The sequence below is a fragment of the Nicotiana tomentosiformis genome, chromosome 3, assembly GCF_000390325.3.
Source record: "Nicotiana tomentosiformis chromosome 3, ASM39032v3, whole genome shotgun sequence".
NCBI lineage: Eukaryota > Viridiplantae > Streptophyta > Magnoliopsida > Solanales > Solanaceae > Nicotiana > Nicotiana tomentosiformis.
In genome coordinates this window covers 50,909,186-50,933,842 of record NC_090814.1, presented here as the reverse complement: position 1 = coordinate 50,933,842, position 24,657 = coordinate 50,909,186, and the positions used below count along the sequence as shown (strand labels likewise).

General features: G+C 38.8%; 1 protein-coding gene across 1 annotated transcript; it reads left to right on the top strand.

The window, feature by feature from the left end:
* The first annotated feature begins 20,456 nt into the window (after nt 1-20,456).
* LOC104090212 (protein neprosin-like) lies at nt 20,457-23,018 on the top strand. Its single transcript, XM_070198406.1, has 4 exons — nt 20,457-20,651; nt 22,243-22,296; nt 22,410-22,547; nt 22,641-23,018. The coding sequence occupies exons 1-4, from the start codon at nt 20,457-20,459 to the stop codon at nt 23,016-23,018; spliced, it is 765 nt and encodes a 254-aa protein (XP_070054507.1).
* The last annotated feature ends 1,639 nt before the right edge of the window (nt 23,019-24,657 follow it).

Here is a 24,657-nt window from a genome sequence, read left to right as displayed (position 1 = left end):
ATAAATTCTTAGAAAGTATGGACGGTTTTCGAAGTTTAGATGAATGCTATAACTATTTGGTAATTCCTGAGAAGGGTGCGCATTTCAGAAGATGCACTGTGTTCAGACTTACAGATGCTTCATTGGTATTGCGATACTCGCCTGGTTGATCAGCTGCTGATATTCAGATTTTGCTATGCGGCACGAAAGAATTATAGAAGTATTCCTCATGGGATGATCATGTATGAGAGATGTGTTAGAAATTTGGGCGGTGGAGTTGGGATCATATATGGTGATTCGTGTGTTCTATGGACTTGGAGACCAGGAGTTCTCAGAAACAGATTGTTTCGTGGTTGTGGGCTGTGAAAATATTGTCAAAGCTAGCCAAATGATAATATGTGTTACAGTTAGGTCAATGTGGACTTTAGGAGGGTTATTTATGTATTTTTGGATGACCATAGTTGATTTGGGGTTCATTGGTAGGCCTAATGAGGATGTGTATTCTACACCGGGTCGGATTGGTTGACTCCGCACTACTATTATTGAGGGATGTACCATTCGGTTAGAGTTAAGCTTATTCATGTTCTGACATGCTCTATGAGTTACCCTTCTATGCTACGAGGGGCTTTGATCTGTTGGTTATAGGCACAGATGGTGCGAGTCTATTTGGGCCTTATAGAGGAATTTGAGAGAGATGGGTTTGAGAGTGTTGAATGATTGGTTGCACATTTGGTTATGTTCTTTATGGACTGTGGTATTGTGTTATTGGATCTTTCATGGTTATGGTCATGCACCTTGGGTACTTGATGTCGAATTGTGTGTGGCTATTGATTTTGGGCATAATGGTTGGAGGTATTTCATGTAGACTAACGTTTGGGTGGGGTCACATATTGTGACGTAGTTATATTGAGATATGATCCCTTGTGTTAGATTCGTGTGTCGTGGTTCTACCATGTATGATGAACTCATGGCATTGTGGTTGTGGTGGTACTTATTGAACTTGCAGGACGGTTCTCTCATTTGAGTCATTTTCCATGATTAAGTACATCTGAATTATTGCGTATTGGTGTACGGATTGCACGGTTTGTGGCTCTGGGTAGTATTGGTGTGACATGCCAGTAGGGTAGCTTGTATTTGAAAAGATGAGGTCGTCGGACCTAGAATGGGTGCTATCGAATTTGATTGCGGTATATTTGAAAGGATAATATCACTTATCGGCTTAAAATATAGCTATAGTTCTTGTCGAAGGAGAGGGATCTCCATGACTTGTTGATCTGATGAGGAATCATGCGTTTCTGCGTGATTCTTTCATCATCGGCAGTGTACAAAGGTTTCAGAATGAGGTTTTGTTTGATACGAGGTTTCTTACAGGTATTGGGTTGTTTTGAGCAGGTATTGTGATCAAACATTTTTCTACAAGTATGTGAGTGATGTGGTATGTCATGTGATTACATCTTGGGTTATGGTTATAGCTTGATACAACTTGTTCAGACTTATACAGTATGTAGATGCGAGGTTCGGGTCTTGTAGGAAATTCCGAATATTGTAAATTTGAGTCTAAGTTTCACGGGCTAAGGTCGAAGTAATGATCTCCAGTGATGTTGTGTTGTCGGACCTATATGGGATAGGGTGACGTGGAATCACCCCCGGGTACATGCGTGGTATGATTACGCGGTGGTTTGATGGCGTTGGAATGACTCTCGGCACATTCGAGGACGAACGTATGTTTAAGTAGGGGAGGATGTAACGACCCCACCGATTGTTTTGAGCATTTGCACTTCGCTCGATAGTTTGGGGGAATGAGTAGCTCTGTATGATATATTATGACTCGTGTGTATCGTTAGTTTTGGTTTTCAGGTGATTCGGAGTTTGATTTGGAAGAATGAATATCATCGTTGAAGCTTTAAGTTGGAAGAGTTGACCATGTTTGACTTTTATAAATTTGACCTCAGAACGGAGTTGTGATGGTTCCGTTAGATCCGGATGGAAAATTTGCACTAAGGCATATGCCCGGATTTGCATTTGAATATTTCGAAAAGGATTTGGCACTAATTGGCGATAATTGGAAATTTGAAGGATTGGAAAGTTCATACGTTTGACCGAGAGTTCACCTTGTGGATATCGGATTCAGATTGTAGTTCCGGGAATTATAATAGCTTCGTTATTTCATTTGGGACTTGTGTGCAAAATTTGATTTCATTTCGAGTTGATATGTTATGTTTCGACGCGGGTTTTGGAAGTTGAAAGTTGAAAGTTCATTTAAGTTCGAATTGAGGTGCGATTTGTCGTTTCAATGTTGTTATGTGTGATTTGAGTCCTCAAGTAGGTCCATGATATGTTATGGGACTTATTGGTATATTTGGACGGGGTCCCAAGTGATCCAGTTGAGTTTCGGACGAGGTTCAGATCATTTTCGTTTTATGTTGCATTGCTGAAGGTATGCTGGTTCTGGTGCTTCCGCATCTGTGGAAGAATGGACGCAGATGCGGACAAGTGGTCGTAGAAGCACAAATAGGCTTGGCTGGAGATCATCACAGATGCGGAGGAAGAGGCGCACCTGCGTGTGCACAGCAGCGATGATTTGGAGCGCAAGTGCGAGGTGAGATGGGACTAACTATTTTCGCAGAAGCGAAGCATATTACAGCAAAAGCGGGGGTCGCATATGTGACAGTGTGACTGCATATGCGAAATTTCTGGGTAGAAACTATAAAATCGAGGTTTGGTGTTCTTTTATCATATTTTGAGATTTGGCGCTCGGGGTGAAGCGATTTTGGAGGCAAATCTCATCACAATGATTAGGGTAAGTGTTTTATACTCGGTTTTGATTATATTTCATGATTTTATCTTCGTTTTTGGTAATTGGATTATGAATTTTAAAGAGAAATTGGGAGTTTTAGCCTAAACTTTCATAGAATGAGTTTTTGAGTTTTGAACATCGATTCAGAGTCGGATTTGGGTGAAACTAGTATGGTTGGACTCGTAATTGAATGGGTTGTCAGATTTTATAAGTTTCATCGAGTTCCGAGGTGTGGGCCCGAGTTGGACTCTTGGGCTGATTTTGTGCTTTTGAATAAAGATTCGACCTTTATCGATTGGGTTTGTTTCTTTTGGAATAATTTGATGTATTTGAGTTTCTTTTGGATAGTTTTGAGTCGTTCAGAGGTCGATACGCGCGTGATGGCATTTTTGGAGCATTGCTTGGCGTACTTGGTATTGGATATTTCTTGGTCGAGGTAAGTAACACTTCTAAACTTGGTGCTGAGGGTATGAAACCCTGAATTACGTGTTATGTGATTGATGCTGAGGTAACGCGCATGCTAGGTGATGGGTGTGTAGGCGTGCACCGTGTGAATTGTGATTTAGTCACTTCCATGGAACTATGTAGCCATCTTATCTGAACATTTTTACTGTACATTATGTATTAGAGCACTTGAACAGTAATCTATGCTAGAAATCATGTTTAGGCTATATGATGGCACAATTGGGACCCACAATGGTCATTCTTTGCTATTGAGCTATTTGCTTAATTGCGGTTATGTACTCAGTCACATTCATCATTTCATATCATATCTCAGTCTCTGTTATTGTATATTGTCACATCTCATATCATTGATTAGGGCCGCTTAGTATGAGCATTGTAAGCCCGAGAGACTAGAGAGATTGGTGATTGAGTTGTTGTGGGTGATATATATATATATATATATATATATATATATATATATATATGGGGGGGGGGGATCGGGTTGCATGCCTCAACAAGCCTTATGGCTACATATATGTGGATTGGGTTGCACGCCGCAACAAGCCTAATGGCTATATATATGTGGATCGGATTGCATGCCGCAACAAGCCTTATGGCTCTCTCTCTCTCTCTCTCTCTCTCTCTATATATATATATATATATATATATATATATATATATATCTGCGTGCGTGTGTGTGTGTGTGTGTGTGCGTATGTATGTGTGTGGATCGGGTTGCACACCGCAACAAGCCTTATGGCTATATATATGTGGATGGGGTTGCACGCCGCAATAGGCCTTATAGCTATTTGTGGATTGAGCGGCACGCCGCAGCAGGTATTGCACAGTCCTGAGTGAATGAGTGTACTGAGTATTGAGCAAGGTAAGAGAGAATACGAGATAGTGAGATTGAGTACTCTGAGAGTGTGAGTACATGAGTTCATCACTAAGATACATTGCATTTGACATGCGTACTTGAGATACATGCATAGAGATGCATTCCCTTTTGCTACCCGGTTTTGGTGACGTTCATGATTTACCTGTATATTGACATGTAGGCATAGAGATATATTTTTCTCGTGCTATTTGAAAATGAAACATCTAATTTATTGTTGAATGTTTTTTGGAGAAATCACAGTTTTCAAACATACTCATATGCTTTTGGGGTTTTCGGTGAAAAGTTTGGGATTTACTGTTATACTTGAAAAACATGTCTACTTTTCCGTAACTGTGAACGAGTTGGGCATATTACCTCTGAGTTATTTTCATGTACCCTTTTATTATATCGTTATGAACTGTTGCTGTTTATTAGAGTTGGACTCTGACATTTGTCCTAGCTCATCACTACTTTCAACCTAAGGTTAGGTTTGTTACTTATTGAGTACATGGGGTCAGTTGTACTCATACTACACGTTTGCACCTTTCGTGTAGATGTTGGATGCTGGTGTAGCTGCGTACGGCGGGAGATGGATCTGAAGATGTACCGGCGTTCCAGTCATAGCTTCCTTTTGATCTTGGTAGCTTTAGTATTTAGGATCTGTTCATGTATATTTGTAACACATGGTGTATTTTATTTCAAACCAGTTTTGTAAACTCTATATCTTAGAAGATCATGATTTGTACTACCATTCCTTGGCAAATTTATATATAAAAGCAATTGTATTATCATTTCTTTCTTAATAAATCTCATTAAATTGGATAGTTATTAATTGGCTTACCTTATGGGTTGGGTTATGTGCCCTCACGACTAGTTGGATTTTGGGTCATGACACATAAGTAGTAAATGGGGGAACGGGGCTACAACACTCGAAATGTCCGGTCGGGTCGTTACATATCGTTGGCCCTGATGGGGTAAACAAATCCAGAAGAGGCCCTGAGTTGGTCGTCCTTGACCCTGATCTTTGACTGGTACCTGTTGTGGATGTCAGCCCAGGTTATGTCACGCCCCAAACTCAGGGAGCGCGACCGGCGCTCAACCGAGTGAACCCGACCGAGCAAGCCTATTAGATTTCCTTCTACCCAACTCATCCATGAATAAAGAGATTTAATAATTTTGTTAATCAAACAATAATATGATCATGGCCGCAATACCAATTTCTTACCATCAGTTACTTCATTTTAAATTCCCAAATTTCACACACATTCTTCATAGTATGAAGAGGAAATAGTAATCCAAACATAATATAACTATTTTGACTTCCCAACACAAATATACAACCCACACTATGTCTACAGAGCCTCTAATAGATACAAAAGAGTACTATGATAATACCGGCAACAAGGCCCCGGCTATACCTCAAACACAATACACGGGGAGCAAAAGATACATGACCCCGAAATTAAGTGGGGCTTACCAAGTCTGCTTGGAAGAGAGTGTACCGCTATCACTGATTAGTGTCTCCTATTGTGGAACCACTTGCATCCATTAAAGATGCAGCGCCCCGGCAAAAGGGACATTAGTACATATCGAATAATACTAGTATGAATGACAAAACACCATCTGAATAGAATAATAAATAATACAAACAAGAATATCATAATATCAACGGAAGCCTTAAACAACATAAAAACTCAATTTAGGATCAAGACAGTGTTCAAATAAATTTCCATATTTTTAAGTTGGAGATTCTTAGTACCGATATATCCTCGCTCACAGTACCATTATTCACAATAACAATACCATCGTACTCTTAGCACGGAGTTCGATCACGACCCGATTGGCTAGGCTATCTCATTAGAGACATCTACCACAATCATTCTCAATATCAATACCACCGTACCTTTAACACGGAGTACGATCACGACCCGATCGGGTAGGCTATCTCATTATAGACATTGACCACAATCACAATTTCAATTATAATTTCCAACACAATCACCACCATGTGTGTGGCATGGTGTCTGATCATGACCCGATCGACAAGGCTGTCTTATTCGAGACATCAACCCTTTTTATATCAATCATCGCATTTCATACTTCTTTCACATCTTTTCATTTCATTGGCACTAATAGCCATAATTATAAAATCATTCTTGGCACGTTGGCCGTATTTAGTATTTCATGCTCACCTTTTCACTTTCAAACATCAACATCATCTTCACCAACAAAAATAATTCAAATCAAGGTGTGTAGTACATGTGAGCAATTAAGAGTCTAAGGCACATAGAAATTCTTCACAAAATTTGGCGAAATAGCCTTTGTTGGAATTTGACTTGAAGTCGAACATTTTTAATACACAACCCATATTTTTAACACATCCTCAATTGATAACGTAACATAAATAAAGTATTTGGGATACTTGTTGAACATATATCTTTCAACCCAATCTTACTCGGAATAGCCAATTTTATAATGAACCACTCGTGACTTACCTAAATTATACGAATATCGTGGAATTCAATTCTAAGAGAAGAGTTTATCCAGCATACCTCAATGGAGCTTCCTTAACTCTAAATTGTTCTGGAATTATCAACAACTTCAATCTATTGTAGAAATATAACAAATTGAACCAAAATTAGGAGGATGATCATAGTCCTAGCTCATTTGAGCATTTTATCAGACACTAGGTGTGCATTAAAGTTTCAAGGTCCTTTTATGGAGGATTCCATCATACCATAACCCATTCTTTACCATTTTTAGCTCAAAACATGCATGTAAGATGGACAACTCCCATGCTTAAAAATTATCATACTAATTACCCAATTCTAGAGAAAATTCAAAATTGAGGGCTAGGGTGTAGAATCCTACCTTTAAGATGAAGACCTAGTGAGTTTTCCTTGTTAATATTCCAAGATTCGAGCAAGAATTGAAGAACTAATTTTTGAAGAACACCTTCTCACACTAGGGTACTCTCTCACTCTAAAAGTGTCACATTTTTTGTCAAAACATGGTACAAATCGTTTATTTAACGAAGTAGGGTCGGGTTATAAAAACCCAAAAAATGTTGCCCCGGACAGGATCTGCGATCGCATAATTGATATGCGGTCCGCGAAATAGGCCGCGAAATGGCCCTCCGGATTTGAGCTGGCCTGCCCCACTGTGCGATAATTATGCGGTCCGCAGATCAGTTCTGCGATCGCACAATGCATTGCAGACCTGTTCTGCGGTCGCATAACGTGTCGCAGAACCTCCCTCCACCGAATTTTCAAACTGGTTCTGCGATCAATGTGCGGCCCGCGCAATCGTTTTGCAGTCGCATAACAGACCACAAAATTGTTTCCCCAGTTGCCTGCCTCACTCTGCGGTCATTATGCGGTCCGCAGAGTGTTCTGCGGCCGCATAGTGTGCCGCAGAAGTGCCTTTCTTTTGCCCAAATTTTTCCTTTACTTTCCAGTGCATTGTTCAACCCAAAAGGTCCGAGCCCAATTCGGCACCACGAAATATTATTTTCTTTTGCGAAATTTTAGTGGGCTTTACACTTAAGTATTTCAAAATTTTCTGGGGTGCCAACGGGTACTTCACCGAATTTTGTTTTAGCTATTGAGAGGCCAAGGAACTTCAGGGGTTGAGGCCCTAAGTGAATGCCTAAACTACCCAATAATCTACAACCGTAGGTAGGTCCTACAAACGGATGTAGGTCCATCTGTTCCATTTGGAACCTTGACACGAACTTCTTGAGCATCTCGTTGTTCCTCTGTTTGACCTTAAAAAGGTCTGACTTTCTGGTCTCGACCTTGATGGCCCCGACATGGGCTTTTATGAAATCATCTGCAAGCATAGTAAATGAATCAATAGAATTTGGGGGCAAGTTCTGATACCATATCATTTCTCCCTTGGACAAAGTCTACCCAACTTCTTGAGTAATATCGATTCGATCCCGTCGTCTTCCAGATTGTTCCCCTTGATTGCGCATGTGTAGGAGGTTATATGCTCATTTGGATCCATGGTCCCATTGTATTTTGGGATGTCAAGCATACGAAACCTCTTTGGGATCGACTTTGGTGCCGTGCTCGGAGGAAAAGTCTTCTGGATAAAGTTTTTGGACTCTAGTCCTTTCAATATCGGGGTGCCCCCCAAGATCCGATCGACCCTAGAGTTGTATGTTCCACTTTCTTGTCATTAGCCTCAAACTTTTTCTCACCCGACTCTACTCATTTTTTCAACTCGTCAATCATCTTCATCACCTCGGAATTTACCCCGGGCTCGGGCTCAGCTTTACCCGGTCTCTTGATAATCTGCTCATCTCTTCGAGTGCTTTCCCGGGATCGTTCGTGTGATTACCCAAAATGTCTATCTTTAAATTTAATAATTATTTATATGTTCTAAGACCTCGAAAAGCACTATTTATCATTCCTCGACTTAAGTGCACAGTCCGTAAAATTTTCAGGAAAGTTTCTTTGTGAAAAATGGATTAAAATGTGAATTAGAGCTTTAAAACTCAACTGAGTTGACTTTGGTCAACATTTTGAGCAAACGTACTCGGATCAGTGTTTTGACAGTTTCGGTAGGTCGGTATAGTGATTTGGGACTTGGGCATATTCCCAAAATTTAATTCCGAGGTCCCTAGCCCGAGATATGGAATTTTGATGAAAAATTAAAAGTTTAAGTTCAAATAGTGAATGGATGTCGAATTATGTTCAAACAACCCTGGAATAGAATTTTGATGATTCCAACAGCTCCGAATGGTATTTTGGACTCAGGAGCGTGATCAGAATTTTATTTGGAAGTCCGTAGTGAAATTAGGTTTGAAATGGCTAAAATAGGAACTTAAAATTGGAAGTTTGACCGGGGAGTTGACTTTTTTATATCAAGGTCGGAATCCACTTTTGAAAATTTTACAGCTCAGTTATGTCATTTATGACTTGTTTGCAAAATTTGAGGCCAATCGGACTTGATTTGATAGGTTTCGACATCGAATGTAGAAGTTGGAAATTCTTGAGTTTCATTAAGCTTGAATTAGGGTGTGATTTGCGATTTTAGCATTGTTTGACTTGATTTGAGGTTTCAAATAAGTTCGTATGATGTTTTAGGACTTGTTGGTGTATTGGGTTGAGGTCCCAAGGGCCTCGGGTGAGTTTCAAATGGTTAACGGATCAAAAGTGGGACTTAGCTGCTGCAAACTCTGCTGCAATATTTCTGCTGGAAATGCTGACAAAATCGGGCTGCCTGTCAAAATCGGGCTGCCTGTCAAAATCGGGCTGCCTGTCAAAATCGGGCTCCCTGTCACAATCAGACTCCCTGTCAAAATTAGACTCCCCGTCAAAATCGGACTCCCTGACAAATTGGGCTCCCTGACAAATTGGCCTCCCTGGAAAACAGAGCTCCCTGACAAATCGGGTTCCCTGACAAATCAGGCTTTCTGACAAATTGAGCTCCCTGACAAATCGGGCTCCCTGACAACAAGGGGCGCGGGTGTCTGATCATCGGATCCAGTTGTGCGTGTCCTCACCATCTGTGAGAGAATAGAAAGACAATTGTTTAGAACTTTGAAATCAAGAAAGACAATTGCTTCGATGATCAGACACCCAGGGTCGGGGCAGAGGCCGAGCCAGAGGTCGAGGAAGACCATATGGTACAGCCAGAGCATTTGCACGAGCTGCTGCACCAGAGCCACCAGTAGCTCCAGTTGGAGAGCAGGCACCTGAGACGCATGTTACTACTCATGCACTTCAGGAGACGCTTGCCCATCTTTTGAGCATGTTTGGCACTTTAGCTCAGGCAGGGTTAATTCCACTTGCTCCTGCGACATCTCAGGCCGGGGGAGGAGCACAGACTCCTGTCGCCCGTACTCCAGAGCCACGGGCCCAAGTTGACCATGCCCAAGTGGTTATACCAGTTCAGCCAGTTGTCCCAGTTCGGACTGAGATTAGGACAGCAGTTTCAGTGGGGGAGCAGCTTAGACTCGAGAGGTATAAGAAGTACCACCCTCCCACTTTCAGCGGTTTAGCTTAAGAGGATGCTCAGGGTTTTCTGAAGGAATGTCACTATATCCTTCGTACTATGGGTATTGTGGATTCTAGTGGGGTTTCTTTCACGGCATTCCAGTTTAGAGGAGCAGCCTACCAGTGGTGGCAGACATATGAGTTGGATAGTCCCGCTGAGGCATCTTCACTCACTTGGGCTCAATTTTTAGATATGTTCTTAAGGTAGTATGTTCCTCAAAGTCTTAGAGATACATGGCGCGCAAAGTTTGAGCAACTGCGCTAGGGTTCTATAACTGTGTCAGAGTATGCGGTCCGATTCAATGATTTGGCGAGGCATGCACCAGCCTTAGTTGCTACTGTTCGAGAGCGGTTTCGCAATTTATTAAGGGTCTCCACCCTAATATCAGATACAGTATGGCCCGAGAGCTAGAGATAGACATCACATACCAACATGTGGTGTCAATTGCTAGGAGATTGGAAGGTATGCGGATCCGGGAAAGGGAAGAGAGGGAAGCTAAGAGACCCCGAGATTCTGGCACATATAATAATTCTCGTGCCCCAGTTACAGCCCGTCATGGTAGAGGTTATGTGAGTCGTCCTATTCATTCAGAACTTCCAGCTTCCAGTGGTATTTTGGCTACTCCCAGACTTCAGGTTCCATATTATGAACCACCAGTGTCTTCTGTACCTCCTGTACGGGGTGCTTTCAGCGGGCAGTCTAGTCGATCAGGCACGAGCTAGTCCCAGCAGCCACGTCCTCCGAGGGCTTGTTTTGAGTGTGGTGACACTCGGCATATTATGAGAGATTGTCCTAGATTTAGGAGGGGTGCACCTCCACAGATTTCTCAGGCCCCACTTATTCCACAGGGCCCTCAGGCTTCTCAGACCATGATTACTACACCAGTTGCCACTCCACCTGCACAGCAAGCCAGAGGTAGAGGTCGGGCAGGTAGAGGTCGCCCTAGATGGGGAGGCCAGTCCAGATATTATGCCCTTCCTACTAGGATAGAGGCAGTTGCATCTGATTCTGTTATCACAGGTATTATTTTGGTCTGTCATAGAGATGCATCAGTCTTTTTTGATCCAACCTCCACTTATTCTTATGTGTCATCTTATTTTGCCCCGTATTTGGGCATATCACGTGATTCCTTGAGTTCTTCTGTTTATGTATCTACATTCGTGGGTGAATTTATTATTGTGGACCGCGTGTATCAGTCGTGTTTAATTGTTATCAGCGGTTTTGAGACTAGCACTGATTTATTATTGCTCAGTATGGAGAATTTTGATATTATTTTTGGCATTGACTGGTTGTCGCCCTATCATGCTATTCTGGATTGTTATGCCAAGACGGTGACGTTGGCTATGCCAGGTCTTCCACGGCTAGAGTGGAGAGGTACCTCAGATCATGTTCATAGCAGGGTTGTTTCATTTCTTAAAGCTCAACGAATGGTTGAGAAGGGGTGTGATGCATATTTGGCCTATGTGAGAGATGTTAGTATTGATACTACTAATATAGAGTCAGTTCTTGTAGTGATGGATTATCCTGATGTATTTCCAGCAGATCTTCCGGGTATGCCACCCGACAGGGATATTGACTTTGGCATTGATTTATTACCGGGTACTCAGTCCATTTCTATTCCACCATATCGTATGGCCCCAACAGAGTTGAAAGAATTAAAAGAACAGTTACAGGAGTTGCTTGATAAGGGTTTCATTCATCCCAGTGTATCACCTTGGGATGCTCCTGTCTTATTTGTGAAAAAGAAGGATGGTTCTATGAGGATGTGTATTGATTATCGCTAGCTGAACAAGGCTACAGTGAAGAACAAGTATCCATTGCCACGTATTGATGATCTATTTGATCAGCTTCAGGGTGCCAGAGTTTTCTCTAAGATTGACTTATGTTTAGGCTATCATCAGTTGAAGATTCGGGAGCCAGATATCCTAAAAACGGCTTTCAGGACTTGGTACGGTCATTACGAGTTCCTTGTGATGTCTTTTGACTGACCAACGCCCCAGCAAAATTTATGCACTTAATGAATAGTTTATTTCAACCTATCTTGATTCTTTCATCATTTTGTTTATTGACAACATTCTGGTGTATTCCCGGAGTCGGGAAGATCATGAACAACACTTGAGGGCTGTGCTTCAGACTTTGAGAGAAAAGAAGTTACATGCAAAATTTTCAAAGTGTGAATTCTGGCCTGATTCAGTGGGATTTTTGGGTCATATAGTTTCGTGTGAGGGGATCAATGTAGATCTGAAGAAAATTGAAGCAGTGCAGAGTTTGTCCAAACCGTCCTCAGCTACATAAATTCGGAGTTTCCTTGGTTTGGCAGGGTATTATCGCCGATTTGTAAAGGGTTGCTCTTCTATTGCTGCATCTATGACCAAACTGGCCCAGAAGGGTGCTCCGTTCAGGTGGACCAAAGAATGTGAGGAGAGCTTTCAAAAGCTCAAGACTGCTTTGACTATAGCCCCAGTATTGGTATTACCTACAGGTTTTGGGGCTTATACTGCGTATTATGATGCATCGCGTATTGGTCTCGGCACAGTGTTAATGCAAGACGGTAGGGTGATTTCCTACGCGTCCAGACAGTTAAAGGTGCATGAGAAGAATTATCCTATACACGACCTTGAGTTAGCAGCTATTGTTCATGCCTTGAAGATTTGGCGGCATTATTTGTACGGTGTCCATTGCGAGGTCTACACCGATCAGCAAGTCTACAATATCTGTTTAAACAGATGGATCTTAATTTGTGGCAACAGAGGTGGTTGGAGTTGCTTAAGGATTATGATATCACCATTCTCTATCATCTTGGGAAGGCCAATGTAGTGGCCGATGCCTTGAGTCATAAGGCAGAGATTTTGGGCAACTTAGCATATTTACCGGTAGCAGAGAGGCCTTTAGCCTTGGATGTTTAGGCCTTAGCCAACCAGTTTGTCAGATTGGATGTTTCCGAGCCGAGTCGAGTTTTGGCTTGTGTAGTTTCTCAGTCTTCTCTTTATGATCGTATCAGGGAGCGTCAGTATGATGACCCCCATTTGCTTGTCCTTAAGGATATAGTTTAGCATGGTGATGCCAAGGAAGTCACTATTGGAGATGACGGTGTACTATGGATGCAGGGCAGGCTATGTGTACATAATGTGGATGGCTTGCGTGAGTTGATTCTACAGGAGGCTCACAGTTCGCGGTACTCCATTCATCGGGGTGCTGCAAAGATGTATCAAGACTCGAGATAGCACTATTGGTGGAGGCAGATGAATAAAGACACAGTGGAGTATGTAGCTCGGTGTCTAAATTGTCAACGGGTGAAATATGAGCATCAACGACCGGGTGGATTGCTTCAGAAGTTAGAGATTCCAAAATGGAAATGGGAGAGGATCACTATGGATTTCATTGTTGTGCTCCAACGGACTCATAGGAAGTTCAATGCCACTTGGGATGATTGTGGATAGATTGACCAAGTCAGCTCATTTCATTCCTGTGATGACTACCTACTCTTCCGAGCAGTTAGCTCGAATCTATATTCGCGAGATTGTCAGACATCACGGCATACCAGTATATATCATCTTTGACCGGGGTATGCAGTTTGCATCACGGTTCTGGAGGGCAGTACAACATGAGTTGGGTACTCGGATAGAGTTGAGTACATCATTTCACCCTCAGACGGACGGGCAATCCGAATGCACTATTTAGATATTGGAAGATATGCTTTGTGCGTGTGTGATAGATTTTGGGGGTGCTTGGGATCAGTTCTTACCACTCGCGGAGTTTGCTTACAGCAACAGTTATCAATCAAGCATTCAGATGGCTCCGTAAGAGGCCTTGTATGGTAGGCGGTGCCAGTCTCCAGTGGGTTGGTTCGAACCAGGTGAGGCTAGACTATTGGGTACAGACTTGGTTTAGGATGACTTGAAAAAGGTTAAGTTGATTCAAGATCGGCTTCGTACAGCCCAATCTAGACAGAAGAGTTATGCGGATCGGAAGGTTCGTGATGTTGCATTCATGCTTAGTGAGCGGGTATTGCTTCGGGTTTTGCCTATGAAGGGTGTGATGAGATTCGGGAAGAAGGGCAAGTTGAGCTCTAGGTATATTGGGCCTTTTGAGATTCTTGAAAGAGTTGGAGATGTGGCTTACAGACTTGTACTACCACCTAGTCTCACTGTAGTTCATCCGGAATTCCATGTTTTCATGCTTCGGAAATATCACGGCGATCTGTCTCATGTGTTAGACTTCAGTTCGGTTCAGTTGGACAAGGATCTATCTTATGTTGAGGAACTAGTGGCTATTTTAGATAGGCAGGTTCGAAAGCTGAGGTCAAAGAACATTGCTTCCGTGAAGGTTCAGTGGAGGGTCATCCGGTTGATGAGGTGACTTGGGAGACCGAGCATGATATGCGTAACTATTATCCACACTTATTCACCAGCTCAGGAACTTTTTCTAACTCCGTTCGAGGACGAACGTTTGTTTTAGAGGTGGAGAATGTGATGACCCAAAATGTCATCTTTAAATTTAATAATTAATTATGTGTTCTAAGACCTCGAAAAGCACTATTTATCATTCCTCGACTTGCGTGCGCAGTCCATAAAATTTTCCGGAAAGTTTTTATTTGAAAAATTGATTAAAATGTGAATTAGAGCTTTAAAACTCAACTGAGTTGACTTTGGTCAACATTTTGAGCAAACAGACTCATATCAGTGTTTTGACAGTTCCGGTAGGTCCATATCGTGATTTGGGACTTGGGCATATTCCCGGAATTTAATTTCGAGTTCCTTAGCATGAGATATGGAATTTTGATGAAAAATTAAAAGTTTAAGTTCAAATAGTGACCGGATGTCGAATTATGTGCAAACCACGTATGGTGATTTTGGACTTAGGAGCATGATCAAAATTTTATTTGGAAGTCCGTAGTTAAATTAGATTTGAAGTGGCTAAAATAGAAATTTAAGTTTGGAAGCTTGACCGGGGAGTTGACTTTTTGATATCAAGGTCGGAATCCAGTTCTGAAAATATTCACAGCTCAGTTATGTCATTTATAACTTATGTGCAAAATTTGAGGTCAATCGGACTTGATTTGATAGGTTTCGACATCGAATGTATAAATTGGAAATTCTTGAGTTTCATTAAGCTTGAATTGGGGTGTGATTTGTGATTTTAGCATTGTTTGACTTGATTTGAGGTTTCAAATAAGTTCGTATGATGTTTTAGGACTTGTTGGTGTATTGGATTGAGGTCCCGAGGGCCTCGGGTGAGTTTCGGATGGTTAACGGATCAAATGTGGGACTTAGTTGCTACAAAAGATGCTGCAATTATTTTGCTGGAAATGTTGTCAAAATCGGGCTGCCTGTCAAAATCGGACTGCTTGTCAAAATCGGGTTGCCTGTCAAAATCGGGCTCCTTGTGAAAATCGGACTCCCTGTCACAATAGGACTCCCTGTCATAATCGGACTCCCTGTCAAAATCGGACTCTCTGACAAATCGGGCTCCCTGACAAATCGGGCTACCTTACAAATCGGGCTCCATGACAAATCGGGCTCCCTAGCAAATCGGGCTCCCTGACAAATTGGGTTCCCTGACAAATCGAGCTCCCTGACAAATCGGGCACCCTGACAAATCGGGCTCCCTAGCAAATCGGGCTCCCTAACAGATGTGTAAGTTATAAAAACAGGGGACTTCGTCCCATTTGCCATTTTTGATGAATTGGAGCTTGAGGAGAGGCGATTTTGATATATTTTCAAGGAAAAACATTGGGGTAAGTGATTCTATTTCGGATTTGGTCAATATACACGAATATATCATTGTTTTCACCATTTAATTAGTGTTTTGAGATAGAAATTTGGGAAAATTTTAGAAATCTCATAGAAATTATTTTTTGGGATTTGGTGTCGATCTGGAGTCGATTTGAGTGAAACTGGTATGGTTGGACTCGTAATTGAATGGGTTGTCGGATATTTTGAGTTTCGCCAGATTCCGAAACATGGGCCCCACAGACGATTTTTGAGCTAATTTCGGATTTTATTGGAAAATATAGTATTTTCTTATGAAATTGATTTTTATAATTTTTGTTGACTGTATCGAATTAACTATGACTAGATACGAGTCGATCGGAGTCAAAAAATCAAGTAAAAAGTATAATACTCTGTTAAATTGGAGCAAGTCGAGGTAAGTGACTTGTCTAACCTTGTGTGGGGGAAATTTTTCCTAGAATTGATATTGATGTGATTATTGAAATATGTTGAAAGTCGTGTATACGAGGTGACGAGTGTGTACACGGGCTAAATGTAAAAGATTATATTTTTAAATTGTATAGATCATTGTTGCGCATTTATTAAATTATTTTATCTTGTTTTATTCTTCATCATTGATCTGAGATATATACCTTAAATTTGTTTGACCGTTTCCTGCTAATTGTTATACCTGTTTAGTTGAAACTTGGTTTCTTTTATTCTGTGCATTATTTGAAGGGTGATTTTCTTTAAATTAAACATTATTAATATGAAGTATTTGACATTTTAAATTTGATATTGAAGCAACATATTAAAGATTTTTAAATATTATTTTTCTGAATTATTTATTCTTGAATATTTTGTATGATTTTTGTACTCATTGTGATGGAGCCGTGAGCTCTCTTTGTTGTGGAAATATATTATTGATGATTTATTTTGGCATCAGCCGTGAGCTCTTTATTATAGAAATATATTGTTGTTGAATTATTTTGGCAAGATATATGAGGTGTAAATTATGATATATTGTGATATGGATATGCATGCGGTTGTATATGGTCTGGATATTGAAACACATACAGTGAGATAAGGGTGGCTTGATACGCGTGGCTAGTAGGAAAAACTACTAGAAGTCATGCGGTATGATAAGGATGGCTAAAACGCGGGATGCTTTTTCGGAAAAAGAAATATTTTTTTAAAAATAAATTGTGAAGGCTCCCGCAGTGAGATAAGGAAATGAGATATTGTGAATTTATTTTTGATTTGGGACTACGAGGCGGTACCTCGGGAGTGCCCTTATTGATATTGATTTATGGTCGTAGTTCCCTTGATTATTTGTTGTGATTTTCTTAAAGTTGAAAGGAAATTCTGTTTTGTTTCCACGAGATATTATTTCACATTATTTTGAGTAATTAAATGGTGACATACTACTTGATTCATTTCCAATGTCATTTTATTTTACTATATTGTTAAATATTTTACCATGACATTATTATATTCCAGTAGGGCCTCACCTGACCTCGTCACTACTCTACCGAAGTTAGGCTTGGCACTTACTGGGTACCGCTGTGATGTACTCATACTATGCTTCTGCAAATCTTTTTGTGCAGATCCAGGTACATCTTACCAGCCTAGACGTCAGTGAGTTACCTACGCACGGAGACTTCGAGGTATATCTGTCAGCGTCCGCAGACTCCAGAGTCCCCTTCTATCATTTTTATGTTGCTTCCTTATTTTTCTTTAGACCTTGATATATAGAGACATTGAGAATAAATTCTTAGAAGCTTGTGACTTATTTCTACCGGGTTTTGGGAGTTAAAATTGTTTGAATTGTAGTTTATTTATTTTAGATATTTATTATTATTCCGTATTGATAGGCTTACCTACTCTTAGAGACTAGGTACCATCACGACATCCTACGGAGGAAATTTGGGGTCGTGATAGTTCGGGCTCGACCCTGTTGGGGACATGGCTTTGATTCTGCAGCTGCGCTATCGCCACCTATTGAGCCTGCAACATTTTGAAGATTAGCAAATTGACGTTGATGGTCACCTACGAGTTACCCGTGAACACTATTTTCGGGATCAGTTGGCAAATTGACGTTGATGGTCAGCTGCGAGTTAGCATCGACCAGATCAGCAACTGGGACACTGTTGGGATCAGCAGGAGGCACCTTGTTACTAGGCATCAAATTATTATTTTTGCCGTGATGGCCAAACTCAGCGTCAACGTTCAAGTGAGCAGACTGAGAGTTTGATATTTTTGGATTGACCTGAAATTAAGACTTCAAAGAACAAGCATAAAATATGGTGTGTTATGGAGATTCGTATCAAATCACTACTATTATCCATAGCCCCACGGTGGGCGCCAAACTGTTTACCCCAATATTGGATAACACTTAAATTTGTACAAGATTTTAAGGATATGTGGTTTAATCCAACATGAACAATTAAGAATATCAAATAAATGAATTAAAAATGAAATAAACGTCAAACCAGTTGCAATATTATGGCCAAGCCTGAATTTAGACTGACTAATGACCTTGTCCTCGGTTGGACCCTCGATTCAAGCCCAATCGTGAATGAAGAACAGAACAAATGAGCAAAACTTTAACAATAGCTAAAAGGCAAAAAATAAACTGGTATTGCTTTGATTCGCATGTGACAACATGTCAAATAAAAAGAAAAACCTCCCTTTTATATAGTAGGAGAGTTTTAGTCCTAATAGAAGTCTAAAAAAAGTAAAAATCTTTCTTTTGTGGTAATTGTTGATCCGCAATCGACATCAAATGAGATTAGCACCGTGATATCCGGTTGAGGGCGAGTATCACAACCCTCTATCCTCCATGCACAACCGTTCATTTTGTCTCCCGAGGTCTATACCTTATACTTGGCCCGAGGTGCGTTGCTTTACCACATCCGATGACGCTTACATCGTCTGCTCCCTCTGGGCCTCGATATGAAAGGTCTCAGACCTCAATTACTACCTTGCGGACCCATGTTCTCCCTTCGTTTCCTCGTCGGAAAATCGGGGTAGACTTTGACCCCCGATTTTACCCGTATACATGTGTACTACGACTTGATTGGATTTTTGAGTAATATTAGTTATGTTCTAAATGTTGGAGTATTATTTTTTTTTCAGTAATATAAATAGATAGATATATCAGATTATATTTTTTTCATACTATACCATCTTTACTAACATATAATCTACGTGCTTTTTGTTAATTTGAACTAATCTATGGGTAGATTATCTTTTTGGATTGTACTCAGAAGTAAGTAAATATGCATTAATTTGAATTAATCTATGGACATATTATCTTTTTGGATTGTACTAAGAAGTCAGAAGTAAGCAAATATGCATTAACATAAAATCTTCTGTAGATTCTGGTAATCGTACTCAAGAAAGTTATATTAATTTAAAAGACTTCTACGAACTCCGTTATATATCATTTTACTCACGCTACCAAGGTAATTACAAGTGCTCCAAACTTCATCTCTCATATATACATCTAGTGAATCAAGTAAGTTTACCATTTGTTGCTTTTATGTTTGTATTAATATACAGTTAGCTCGTTTAGTATATTTTTTCTTGTGTTAATTAATTTATTTTTTTGAATATTAGCTTGTTGTACATACGTATATATGTTGACATTAATACCTGTTAAAATAAAATCTTGAATTCAGGCGATGGTGATGAATAAAAAAAGTTAAGCGACGAACTTTGTTGGTTCTATATTTTCTTCTTCTGAGTTATAATGGGGTTCAAGGAGAAACAAAGAGGTATTCGGAACTAGAGGACTTGGAATTGGAAAAGCAACTTAAACTTCTGAACAAGCCAACCGTCAAAACAATAAAGGTATACATTTTGGTTGAAAACCATTGTAGTTCTAATTAGTCTCTCGAGTGATAATTGTATTTTTGTTCTAGGATAGACAATTGGTATTCAGAATCCATGGTTTGGATTCGTCCAAATTTGTACCACATAGGGCCCATTAATGGACAAAATACTCCATAACAAATCTTTTTTTATTTTTAATGCTCGAACCTAAATTAATCTTTGGCTAAGGGTGAAGGGATATTAGCATCCCATCATACCTCTTTGGTGGTGAGCAAATCATCCATCTTTGACCACGAAGATTTAAAAACATCAAACTAAACTTTCTTAGATAGACTTTTCTTTTCCTTTTTGAAAATATATGTTGTATTAAAAATAAATAACCTTCTATATCACAATACTTTTTATGTGTTTATATTAATTTCGTCATTTTAAAAAAGCCAGAACATTTAGTTTGATAAAAGTCTTCTTTGGTTGTTGAAACTCAAATTAAATACGGATAAAATGATAAATTATGAGATTGGTTATTATTCTAGTTTTTATGTATTCAAAAGTTACAAATCGGATAGCAAGATACACAATCAGTATATTAGAGATTATTTATTTTATGATTTTTTTGGCACGCAGACTACATATGGGGATTTATACTTTTGTGTGAATTTTTACAAGCAACCTGCATTTGATCATCCATTGATGCAGAATCATAATTTTCATCATGAGGCATGTCTCTAATCTCCATTTACCATGGACTTTTTTATATAAAAATATAAAATTGTGACATACAATCTTCTTAATTTTGGATGGACAGATGAAACCTACTTTACATAAGTTAAAGCAGAATTCAGGTACCTCTACAACTAGTGGGTTATCAACAATATGGCTAAACGGTGAAGGTTGTCCCATTGGAACAGTTCCTATTAAAAGAATTGGCAAAGAAGATCTTATTAGACAAAGACATATTCCACCACCGGAAGATATAACATTTGGTGTCCAATTGGCTGTTGTAAGATAATTTTATACTAATTAATAGCTTTCGCTTGAATAATTCACGTTCAAACAATATAATCTTTATAGATATAACAGTATAAATATTCATCAAACTAAGTAAGACTTACAAAAAAGTCATGCATTAAGAGATTAAATATGTTTACTTCTCAAGTATCGCGACTAATCTCATATATATCTATATATTTACCTGCTTGTTCACAGGCTAACAATAGTGAGCCAAAAAGAAAATACAAATCTTCGCAAGGATACAAGGTATACATGTGGAAGAATAGAGTTGATATGTAGAATTTCTTTTGTTTCTTTTTTGAGCTAAGCTTACTTGATACTCTCAAGAAGTGCATATTTTATCATATACTTATAATAATGACAATATTTCAAAATCTTAAAAAATAATTTAGGAATAAGTAGTTAATGATAAGGGTAATATATGAAAAATAATTTATTTTTCTCTTGATTTTCTAAATGAAAAAATACAATTAAAAATATTTTTTTAATATAGTGAACAAATATAAAAGAGAAAATATATAAATATATATCTTTTTTGGATTTAATATTTATGAAAATAGTTAAACATAGCAATGGAGTCAATTCGGTTTGTGGCTCTTTACAAACTTGTGTTTAGTTTTATGACCCTACCTCTTTTTTTTTTACACACGATAGATTTACTTTTACACGTAAGAGATATATTTTACACATAAAAGATCTAAAAGGTCATTTTCTCAATTTTAAAATTATAAAAGGGAATGATGTACAAATAGCACCTTAGTAGTGTGAGTGGATTTTCTTTGGCCGCTTGCCTTCACTTGTCTTAGAGTAGGCACAAATTAAGTCTTACTCAAGCTTTCTTTTAATTTTTCACTCTTTCCTTGGCCCCTCGTTGTTTGTTGTAAAACAAATATTAAGATTTCAAGCAAATATGAACATGCTAAATTTGGATGCACTTAATTTTACCATGAATTAATTATTATATTCAGGTTGCAATAGCTCGAACTCAAAATGATCCAAATAATAAGTTTGGGGGAGCAACAATGGCAGCTAGTTTATGGAATCCTCGGTCAGCAACATAGTGCATGTCGATTGAAAATTCAAAAAGGGTCAGATATTGTACAAGTTGGATAGAGAGTAAGTTCAATACTTATGCCATAAAATTAATTATTTTCTTTTCAATTTGACATCATTATTTCTTTTTAAGTTATTTATTCTTTTGAGTAGGGTTGGTTAGGAGAATAAAGGAAAAGACGATGTGATAATTTTGAATATATACTATACTCTAGATGCAAGTTTTGACAAGAGTGTGTTGCTCTAGTGGGAAGCACCCTCCAATTCCAACCAAGAGGTTGTGAGTTCGAGTCACCCCAAGAGTAAGGTGAGGAGTTGTTGGAGGGAGAAAGCCGAGGGTCTATCGGAAACAGCCTCTCTACCCCAGGGTAGGGGTAAGGTCTGCGTACACACTACCCTCCCCAGACTCCACTATTGGGATTATACTGGGTTGTTGTTGTTGTTATTGTTGTTGTCTAGATGCAAGTTTAAATTGTTATCAGTAAGCTTCCATTCAATTATCATGATAAATTTATTTCGTGCTCTAGGTGGATCCAACACTTTACGGGGATACTAAAACTAGGCTATTTATACATTTTCAAGTAAGTTAAATATCTAAATATACTCCTATGATTTTATTATCAAGTACATAAAATTTGGTTTATCTATGTACCTTAATTTTCATAACTTATGTAAGAGAAATTTTTATAAATAGGCTGATAATATACATTGCTTCAATATACTATGCCCTGGCTTTGTATTGGTGAACACTAAGATACCTATTGATATGGTATACGATACTATTTCACAAATTGGAGAAGCTTCATGGGAGGACACCATGTCCATCGATCGGGTACGCTTTATCTTTCTTTTATTAAGTTTCTATAAAATCTTTTAGTGTATACACAAAAATACTAACCTAGACACTTGTTATTAAAAATAAAAGGATTTGGTCAACGGGAATTGGTGGCTCTTGCTTGAAGAGGACTATAAACAAATTGGATTTTGGCCTCAAAGGATCTTCACTGATTTAAAAAGCTTTGCTACAAATGTTGAGTGGGGAGGAGTAGTATATAGTCCTACAGGTGTGCCCGGACCCCCAATGGACTCCGGACTTTTACCCATTGGAAACACAGGTCATGAAGCTTATTGTAGAAAGATTACAGTTCTAAATAATAAAGGTGAGACCATAGATGAAGATAAAACTACTGCATATGCAGACAATCCTGATTTATACAAGGTTGTTGATATACCTCATTGGCAAGCTGCAAAGCGTCAACATTTTGTACTCTATGGGGGACCTGGCGAGAATAGACAAGTCTAGGTCTTCTAGTCTTGTATATTTATGAAGTATGTTTTAGCTAGTTGCACTAGAAATGAAAGCCCGTGCAGTGCACAGGTTCGATATTTGATTAAACAATTCATTTCATATAGACAACAACCTTCAAATTTATAGGATGGATAAGCAGTAAGGTGTGATCATTTATACCCAAAACTTGTTTATATTTTGCAGCGTTTTTTATTTTGCAAAAATTAATATAAAAATGAATATGTGATTCAAACCATAATTTTTGATGTAAAATGTTATTAACAACCAAGATGAGTACCATTGTACATAATAAGATCCGGGGAACATGATCAATAGCTACAATCACAATATAAGCATGCTAGAAACACTATTTCAAAGAAAATGGACCAGAATAATCAATCAAAAAAATCTAGGATGATGTACAGTTACATAAATATGATTCAGTCTCCTATAGAACTGTAATTAAAAGAAAGTAGAAAAAAAGAATAGGGTGATAAATTTAAAAGATATAGGATGGAGTGTAGTTGCACAAAAAATATCATAATCTCCTAGAAGATAGTAATTAAAAGAATCTATAAACAGAACTATGAAGGATCATTTGATGGAGAGGGCTTTTTTGTGACGTAGTTCTCAATTTATGTTGTCCTGTTAAAGTATGTGAATCTTTCTTTAGATTCCCACTATCCCATTAGACATTCTACCACAATGGCACCTAAATTGCATGTCCGAGTCCGCTAAAAGATTTCACATTGTTAATTTATAAATACAGAATTTACTAATATTTTATCACAGGTAAAATAAAACCTTTCTGGATTCAGCCTTCATGTATCTTTATTGTCCATTAGAACTTTTCAATATTAATAATATTATAATGATCAGACCGGTCGTTTGAGCTTTAGCATTCCATTCGGTAGTTTGAGACTTTGAGTAGTTTTATATTATGTATTATCACTTGCGTGCATAGTTGGTTTTGATTTTCGAGCGGTCTGGGATTGATTTGGAAGAGTGATTCTCATTTTAGAAGTTTTAGATAGGAAAAGTTGACCAAGGTTTGGCTTTTAGGTAAATAGACTCGGAATCAGGTTTTTAATTATTCCAATAGGTTTGTATGATAATTTTGGACATGTCCACAAAGTTTGGTTAAATTCTGATGCGTTTTGGATAAGTTTGGGTTGTATGGTGATTGTTTTCGGTTTCGACGTCGATTTGAGTATAAATGTTACCATATTGAGCAAACGACATTTGATTCATGTTTTGACTAAACCATTATATCTGTATCATAATTTTGGAACCATAACAACTGAAATAATCAAGTTTCGACATCATATTCATAATTTATGGTCATTTTGCTAAGAATTGGACATGTCCACAAAGTTTCGTTAAATTCCAATGAGTTTTGGATAAGTTTGGGCTGTATGGTGATTGTTTTCAGTTTCGACGTCGATTTGAGCGTAAAGGTTGCCATATTGAGCAAACGACATTTGATTCTTGTTTTGACTAAACCAATTATATCTGTATCATAATTTTGGAACTATAGCCACTGAAATCATCAAGTTTCGACTTCGTATGCAGAATTTATGGTCATTTTACTAAGAATTGGGTTGTCAAATTTTTCAGATTAATTTCGAAATTGCCACTGAATTCGTATTTAAAC